Below are 9366 nucleotides of genomic sequence, written 5' to 3'. Positions count from 1 at the left end.
GAAAACGTTGCATTTTTTTCGAGCTATGATTCGATTGGAGTCTTCTTATCTCACAGCAAATCATATTTATTATTTTGCAACATTTCCAAGTGCCCTGCGATTGGAAAGAGGCGGTATAGAAATATTTAGTCAACTGCAAGGCAAGGGGATCAAAGGAGAGGCATTGTACAACCCCCGCCGCCAAAAGGTACAGATTGTGTCCATTATATTTACACACGTTATATACAGAGAAAGTTCAAATATTCCTAGAATTCAGAGGAAAGCAAAAGCTTGTCTTTATTTGTGAAATTTTTCTTGCTTCTGCATCTCCTTCCAGACATTGGTTGCTTATCTATGACATAAACACAGGACCTTTTTTTAAGATATGAAACTTTCATTTTATTAATTCAAATGACATCATTTGCATTTACAACATTCATTGCATAAACTTGGACATATAAAGTTTTCCACCTCTGGATAATAACAGACATTTAGGGTACAAGTTATTGGTTGGATACATGTTCAAACAAATATTTGGGTACAACATCTTGTCAATAGTACATAACTTTTTTTTTTCTTTTTGTATTTTATAGCTACTAAAGACACAGTTCCATTAGCTACTTTGGGTCTCAGGACAGTTTGTCTAAAGGGGGACATAAAGCACAGAAAAAGGGAGAGAGAAAGAGAGAGATGAGTTGCTAGCTGTAATGGTTATACAATCTTTACACACAACCCTCTTTGCATTAAAAAAAAAATCTGCTAGTGTGAATCAACTGTACGCTGTCAAACAACCCCCAGACATTCACCGCCGCTCTCTGTGATGTAGGGAAGAGTCCATGCAACACACCAAGAAGAAGAACAAAGGCGAAAGAAAAAAAGAAAGAGGGGAAACAAGAAACCCAGGAAACCCCTAATGAATATCCAACAGTCATCGCCTTTCATCGTACTCTGTAACTACAGCTCTGCTATTGGAACATAAATGGAGGGGGGGGGGGACAACCACCCCGGCCCCACCCTGAAAAAGTGGCTGGAAAGTATTTTTCAAGTGCAGTTCCAGCTGCAAATGAGTAGCGTATTTATTATTGTTATTTTTATTCCTGTTGTTCGGTAATAGTAGTTTGACATTTGAGAGGTAAAAGTTCTCATCTTGCAGTTTTAACTCCAGTTATAATCCTCTCCATTTCTGGTTTGGCAGTTGCTCCGTTTTGACACTTCCCTTTTGATTGTTTTTATATACGTTCCCTGACAGCCTTCGGCTCTCGGCGGTTTGCTGTGCGCGAAGCCTTCCGTCCCGTCTCCGCAAGCCCCCCAAAGGACTATAACTCGTCAGACCTGATGACGTGGAAAAGGGTGACATTGTACAGTATCTGGTGGCCATTGTTCCAAGCGTAGAGGGCTCGGTCCTTGGGGTTGTAGTCCAGCATGGAAATGTGCGAGTACTTGTTTAGGAATGGGATGTCTATGTATTCGTATGTGGAGCTGTTGGTCTGGTAAGCGTACGTCACCTTGGTCCCTCCCGAGTAGCCATTGGTGACGTATAACGTGCCGCAGATGATGAACCCTTCGCCGGCACTGCGCTTGGGGTAACTCGTGTTCCAGGTCTGGAGGCTCTGCAAGGTGTTGGGGTCCAACTTGCTGATGACAATGTTCCCTGCGTTTTGGTTGGTGGCGTACACGGCCCACAGCCCGTTCTCGTCCACCATGAGGTCGATGTCTGAGTGGCCTCCCCAGGCGTAATGGTAGACGTTATTGTAGCCGGCGTAATCCAGGCTACGGGTTTTAAGGATGGTCTCCGTTTTCAAGTCAAACCTGATGATGATGTGGCTTTGGTATTTGTTGAAATAAATCGAGCCATTGTAGACCACTTGGCCGGTGCCGGACCATGGGTGTGGAAGGCGGTGAGAGGTGAAGTTATCCGTGTTCATGAAGTCTGACATGGATTTGTATTCGCGGACGAATCGGTTGTTATGATAACTGTCCATGTACCACACCTAGGGAAGAGCAGCAGAACACAGGGAAGGAGTTATTTATTTATTGACTAATTATTTATAAACTGTTTCAACTTCTTCCCTCAAAATGATGCTATAGAGCACAGCCCACCAGAACAATTAGACACAAGGACAGTTTTTTTCCGAACGCCATCACTCTGCTAAACAAATCATTCCCTCAACACTGTCCAACTATTTACAAAGTCTGCACTACTATTACTATTAATCTTCTCATCACTCCTTATCATCCATCCCCTCCCACTTGTGACTGTATGACTGTAACTTTGTCGCTTGTCTCCTTATGATTTATATTGGCTGTTTCCTAATATGATTTTATTGCTTATTGTCCCCATGACTGTTATTAAGTGTTGTACCTGATGATTCTTGACTCTTGACGAATGTCTCTTTCTGTTTATGTACACTGAGAACATTTGCACCAAAATCAATTCCTTGTGTCCAATCACACTTGGCCAATAAAGAATTCTGTTCTGTTCTATTCTAATCTATTCTATTTGGCGTATGGCAAATACTTGGACTTATAGTGGTTCAAATGTTAATGTCCAATCCACCCAGCCATTCAAGAACAGGGTGGTCTATGTTGAAAAAAATCAGACATTGGGCCAGTGTAAGTTCTTGATGGACATTTGGACACAACGGGATGGATATTTTGTCATGGAGCACCCCCGCCTGAGGGGTAGAGACAAGACCCCACTTAAACAAGGAGTCCTGGCAGACACCATGTTGGGTATGGATCCTGTTACAGAGATCCTTGGTTAACCACCACGTTGGGTTACATGGCACTCAACAGAGACTTGCCAGGCCGTGCTGGTTTCACTTGGTCCTCTGTCTTTTGTCTGCTCCCTTGGTCTCCCACCCCTTCAGATGTGCCAGGAAAAGATAAACCAGAATTACTGTATTTTTCGCAGTATAAGATGCTCCGAACTCTAAGATGCACCGAGCTTTTGGGGAGGAAAACAAGGGGGGAAAAATCTGCCTCTGCCTCCCAACAATTTGCCTCCTTGCAGCAAAGAGCCAACAGCCTGTTTCAGCTTCAGCACAGCCTGATTAGCACAAGCAGCTGACTGTCAGTTGGATCGGCCTCCCGTTGATCAGCTGTCCCAGGCTGCAGTGATTGCTGCCTCCGCGTGCCCCATTTTGCATTCCATTTTCAGCCTGTTTTCGGCCTCTTTGTGCCCCATTTTCTGCCCATTCTGGGCAGCGGGGATCAGAACGGTGGTAAAATGGGGCATGTTGAGGTGGAAATAGGCAATGGTGATCCCTGCAGCCTGAAACAGCTGATCGTTGGAAAGCTGATCCAACTGACGGTCAGCTGCTTGTGCTAATCAGGCTGTGCAGGTCTTTGCCGCAAGGAGACAAATAGCTGGGAAGCAGAGGCCGAAGGGTAGGGGGCAGTGGGTGGGTGGGGCTTTGGCAACATTCGCTGAATAAGATGCACATTTAGACCCACTTTTTTGGGTGGTGGTGGAAAAAAATGCAAAAAATATGGTAACTGGAAACAGGCAGACAAGCATTGCGGCTGCCAAGCCCATCCCCTGAACTGTGCCCCCAGTGAGGAGGGACAAGACAAGGCAGGCCTCTGTCCTCTGCCCCTATTGGAAGGCTTGCTACTGGCCTGTCCAACAAGCCCGGGGGGGGCGGTCAGTGTGAAGGACCGAGAGCAGCAGGATTCCCAGTGGGTTTGGACAATGCAGCTCCGCTCCTTGGAAGCCATGTTCTGGTCCTAGCCTTACCGCCCAGTTCACAGCCTCAAAGTCAGGCACAAGGAAAGGAGCCTACCTTGCTTTCGCCCTCGGGAGCCAAGGGGTCCGTCATCCAGGAGCCAAACCTTGAGCCGGAGGTCTTTACGGTGATGGGGTCGCTTATTGCAGTCAATTTCCCACAGGCTGCAAGATAGTGGAACACAACAATAGTAAGAAAGGCCTGCAATTCCCTCCCCACCCTCCATGTTATGGCCGGCATAACTCTGAGTCAAAATGTGCAGATCTTCTTGTCCTGGGAAAAGAAGCTTCCGGGTGTTTCCTAAATCCTATTTACGGCGCTTTCACATTTCTCTGAATGGTCGTTCAGAGCATTCTTCGCTAGCCAGGGGAAGTGGCTGAGAGGCCAGAAGAAGTGAATGGGGTTTTTTGGGGGGATATTGCACAGTTACAGGGTGTCCTGGCGAGGAGCTCTTGATGTGCACAGAGGGCCCATTGGAAAAGGAAAGAGCTGTCTCCTCATATAGGGAGGAAGCAACGCCAGAACAGCTGCTGCTCACCCTGGAATAGAGCCGAATCTACACAGAATGACAGAGTTGAAAGGGACCTTGGAGGTCTTCTAGTCCAACCAACTGCTTGAGCTGGAGACCTTATACCCTTTCAGGCAAGTGAGTGCCTGGTCTCTTCCAAAAAACCTCCAGTGATGAAGCACCCCCCGATTTCCGGAGGCCAGCTGATCCACTGGTTCATTGGCCTCCCCGTGAGGAAGTTTCTCCTCAATTCCAGGTTGCTTCTCTCCCTCGTTAAATGGAGGTTCTCGGTCATCCAGGCCAGGGTTGTCCCAAAGGTGCTTTTTTCCCCCCCAAGAGGCAACCTGACTTTGATCACAGATAAAACTCCAGCTGGTCTTAAAGGCTGCAAATGACCAGCTGCCTGCAAGGAGTATCAATCCTTCCCTTCCCCACCGTCCTATCAGAGCTGAAGAAGCTTCTGGGATGAGAAGCGAAACGTCTTCAAAGAAAAACAAATAAAGTCCAGTTGCTTCTTGGAGGAAAAACAAAAGCACCTCCCTTCATGAATTTCCACCCATTGTTTGTTCTCTTGTCTTCTGGGGCTTTGGAAAATAGTTTGACCCCCCCCCCCCCTCTTTGTGGCAGCCCCTCAAATATTGGAAGAAACACGGGAACCTACAGGGAATCCTAGACTTACTACCGTTCTCTGCCCCTCTGTGATTTTTTTGGCTGCCTCTGCACTCTGGTCAGGAAAAGGCCCCGAGGGGAGAAGTCCTTCTGGTTGCCTTCCCTGGAACTGACCAGTCACTAGGACAGCCAGGTGACTAGGGAGAAGAAGTAGGGTGTAACGACGGGCAAGACCTGTCTTTGGTGCCTCCTCCAAAACAGGTGCAAGACCTCCACACTCCACGAAAGAGATCCTGGCCAGAAGTGTGTCCCTCACAAAAGATCAGCATCGCCGAAAGCTAGAGATGGGGAAGACCACCCAGAATCTGTCTGAAGACCCGTCGTGCAAGTGAGCTCACCGCTTCTTGAGAGCAAGTTCTTCGTTTCAAACAGAGGGAGAAGTCATATCCTTTTCAAAATATTTTCCTCAATGGAAGCTACCAGCTCTCAAGAAAATAACGTCTGCATGGCACCTTAATAAGGGTAAACAGTGTTCCATCTCAGCAGTCGTCACAAAGAGTGGGGCTTTCATACACCTGTTTTGGGAGGCCCAGGACTATCACCCCATCCCTAAGAAGAAGCCGATAGCTGAATGTGTGAGTGTGTTTGGTCTTAGACATTAGGATTTGATACTGAATTCAGCTTTGTAACAATTAGGGCTATTTAGGAAGAACTGCATCGTATTTCTGAAGACTCAGAAATATATAATGCCCAATACACAATGATATAGTTGTTCCTCAGGCTCTAATTACAATTTGCTAAAAGCGACATCAAGAAATGACAAATAGTGATATGATCTCTGCTTTTCGGATTAAAAGTTCTCCACCCTCCTATCTTTATGTATTTCGGGAACAACTCCTTCAATAAGCAATAATTGCAAGTTCCTTGGATCTCAGATGAGTTGACAAAAGATCTACCATGGGTTTGGGTTTCTGTTTACGGCCCTACTTGAGAAAAATTGGCTCCGCCAATTATGGATTGCTGTTAGAACAACAGTCCAAGAAAGGATGTTTTCAGTGGGAATAAATAAGCGAACGTCGGCACGTAATGTAATCAAATAAAGCAAAATGGAAAGATTGCATTTTGGGTCTCTTGAGGAAGTCTTGCACACTTCTTTCTTCTAGCCTACGAGATGTCACATTCATCGGGCAGGGGCTCCTGTTTGAGCAAGGACTTGAAGACCTGCAAGTCTCTTCCAACTCTGTCAGTGCTATGATTCTATGGTTCATTTCTGGGCTATCCAGCGTTGAAAAAGCAGTAAAATGGCAGCCAATACAGGGGTTATGGGAAGAGATATATCCCCTTCTCTGGGCTTAGCAAGATCAATCAAATATGTGGAATCCTGGTCTGATTTTTAATCTGTGTACTCCCATGTACTCTTGCATCTGTAACCTTTAAATGGGTAAAAAATAAAGGCACAACTTTTTGAGCCCAGGTCTCTCAAATGGGCTAACTTACAGAATGTATCCAAAATCTGGGACCCATGAACTCCGTGGGATAGAAATTTGGCCAACGTTATAAAACCGCTCTGAATTTGAAAGGATTATGATTTTATCGTAAGGCATTTTGTGACGTCATAGAAAATGCCATATAACGTTTCCTGTCGCCCGCTCCCACAGTTTGTGCTATTAAGTTCCACAGGGCTCCTTCCAGGGCAGAGGCAATCTCTGAATTCTAAAAGAAGTTTCCAAGTGCATTCGGAGCTCTGCCGCAGAGAAATCTGATCAGGAAATCTCTCTGAAACCATGGGACCCACAAAGGCCAACTGCATTTCATAGAGGCTCCCACCTCCAAGAGAGGACCGGAAAGGAAAGCAATCGCCCTGCCATCTCCACCCTACTTACCTGGCCATAAACCTTCCCAGTGCTTAAACCGGAAATCCCATGTAAGAGGGCCACTTGGAGGTCATTTAGGAAAGGTAAAGTTTCCCCTCACACATACGCTAGTCGTTTCTGGCTCTAGGGGGCGGTGTGCTTATCTCCGTCACAAAGCCAAAGAAGAAGAGCCAGCGCTGTCCAAAGACGTCTACGTGGTCATGTGGCCGGCATGACTAAACGCCAAAGGAGGCGCACGGAGGAACGCTGTTCCCTTCCCACCAAAGGGGTCCCACTATTTTCCTACTTGCATTTTTTACGTGCTTTTGAACTGCTAGGTTGGCAGAAGCCGGGATGAGGGACGGGAGCTCACTCCATGACACGGCGCTAGGGATTCGAACCGCCAAACGGCCGGCCTTTCTGATCGACAAGCTCAGCGTCTTAGTCCCTGAGCCACCGCGTCCCCTTGGAGATCGTTTAGCTCGCTTGATTTCTGGCAAATTTGTTCCTCTCTTTGATCTGTTTAATGGGACATTTCCCTTGACCAAGACATGGCCAGTCCTGGCACAAGACCCTGCCCCACGATTCTGAAAGACTCCCCTGACTTTCCCAATGGAAAAAGAGCCCTGGTTATTGGATCCGGGGCTTTCCGAGCGGTGGATTTGCAAGTTACCAGGTGGTCCTGGCTCTGGGGAGGTGGGATCATGGGAACAGCGGAGAGTCTGAGGGAGACGGGCAGTTTGGAAATATGAAATATAAATCAATGCAGCAAATCAGTAACTGCGTAGTCACCCCCAAAACCTGGGGATTTTCATCACCCGAGAAGTCAGGTGGCTTCACCAGATGCACCTTCTTGAGGTGGCAATAGGGCAGTGGTTTTAATTCTTGGTGTTTATGTTTGCAGCCATCGAATTAATCTTATCTCTGCATATTTTCCTCCCACTGGTAGCTGTTTGGAGCCTTGTTTTCCTTTCTGTTGTTTAGGTGTTAGCCAAAGATTTACTGCTGACGGTGCTTTGAACAGCAGGATATAAAACCAGTGCTAGTGACACTATTTAGACTCCGGGATTTGCCGGGTTTGGAATCGTGGCTTGTGACACCTGGGGATAGATGTGAGCTTGTGCAGAGGCCAAGAGCCCCCCCTCCATGTTTTTCCTACACCCACCCTCCACTTTTGGTCAGTGGTGTCTCATGGCCCCTCCCTTCCCCATGCACATTCCAAATGGAAGATTCCTGCCCCAGTGGGTCCTTCTGGAAAGCCCCCTAGGTTGGCCTGGGGTGTCCAAATGGCCCTCAACCATCCATCCATCCATCCATCCATCCATCCATCCATCCATCCATCCATCCATCCATCCATCCATCCAAGGCTCCATGTGTCTGCCCTGACCTCTCTCTTACAGGGACTCAACCCGAGGGCCACAAGAGAGCCTTCCTCTGGGCCCCGTTGGCAGGCTGCAGTGGAAACCCCCCTGCCCGGGGCTGAACTCCGCGGTGCCAGGGCACCAACTGAGTTCGGGACGTGGGGTGGGGATTGGGGGTGAGGAAGGGGAGGGGACGGAGGGCAACTCCTGCAACTCTGGCCAGCCTGGGTGCCCGGTGGGAGCAGAACAGCCCAGAGGGTGAGGACACCCTGCCCCTCGGGGGCCGGTGGCATCTCCTACCTAATTTCTGCATGCATGCCCGCAGCCTCTCTTCAAGATTTGACACTCTGCTCTGGAGCTCTTCGTAGTCAAAGGCGCCAATTTCCTCCTGGAGCTCGTTTAGAACCGACGTCAGGTTCTGCACCTCCTCTTTAAACTGCAAAACCAATTTGGCGTCGGCTTTGTACTCCTCCAAGACTGGGATCAAGGGCCTAAGCTCCTCCATTTTCGCTTTTATTGCCTGCAAGGTTAAAATAAGCTTGGTTTCAGTGCTCTGCACGCAAGAGTGGCCCCCCCCCACCCCAGCCCCCCACTCCTCTCTCTCTCTCTCTCTGCACTAGGCTGCCGTTGCTCCCTTCGGGGTGCACCACAAAGGACTGCCGTTATTAGCATTATTAACGCTTGTGGGGAGCGTGGAAATTCAAATGGGAGAAAAATATATATATATATATATATATGCATATATTAAACAGTCTGAAAAACACCGACTTATTTGGGAAAAAAGGCCTTTATTTTGATTTTTTTTTCTGTTTTTAGAATGCAACATCTTAAGGTTACATGCTTCGGTCACATACACAAATTCTTTTTTTTTTTTTCTTTTCCATAAAAGAATGATGATGGTCAGGATGAAGAGGAGGAGGAGGAGAATAATAATAATAATAATAATAATAACCAACGCATTGACAAGGAGTTTCAAAACTAGTGAATGAAATGTTATTTCTACAAGTTCCATGCAAAGGACAAGCTTTCAGCGGAGTGGCTCTGGCAAGGATGGAAATTGGGAAGACAAAATGAAAAAAAATCAAATCAAATGAAACCAGGATCGGAGAACTCAAGAAAAAGAGACCAACTCAAAGGGTGCTGGGGAAAGCTGTCTGCCCTCTCTCTGTGTGTGTTTTTCATGGTTACATGTGGGGGGGGGAAGGAACACCTTCTTCAGCCAGTGCGACATTGTAAAACTTTCTCTTAAGTTAGCCCTGCAAGCAAGAAGACGAAACACTCAAGTCCCAGAGGTTTACTCAGACGTTAACACAGTTTGCATCCCAGCC

The 9366-nt window shown here is 47.2% G+C and overlaps 1 protein-coding gene across 2 annotated transcripts in view; it reads right to left on the bottom strand.

Moving 5' to 3' along the window:
• Positions 1–352: 352 nt before the first annotated feature.
• Positions 353–9366, bottom strand: part of OLFM1 (olfactomedin 1) — a 55309-nt gene continuing 46295 nt past the window's right edge. For both annotated transcript variants that reach the window (XM_087914733.1, XM_026719174.2), the window contains exons 4-6: positions 8339–8558; positions 3765–3871; positions 353–1970 (exon numbers count right to left, since the gene is read on the bottom strand). In XM_087914733.1, the coding sequence (XP_087770859.1) occupies positions 1296–1970; positions 3765–3871; positions 8339–8558 (1002 nt within the window). In that variant the 3' untranslated portion in view covers positions 353–1295. The remainder of the gene's footprint in view (positions 1971–3764; positions 3872–8338; positions 8559–9366) is intronic.

This window comes from Pseudonaja textilis, chromosome 17, assembly GCF_049901715.1.
Source record: "Pseudonaja textilis isolate UNSWEBS1 chromosome 17, rPseTex1.2, whole genome shotgun sequence".
Taxonomy (NCBI): Eukaryota; Metazoa; Chordata; class Lepidosauria; order Squamata; family Elapidae; genus Pseudonaja; species Pseudonaja textilis.
Note: the sequence above shows the minus strand (reverse complement) of the source record. Positions and strands in the feature narration are given on the sequence as shown.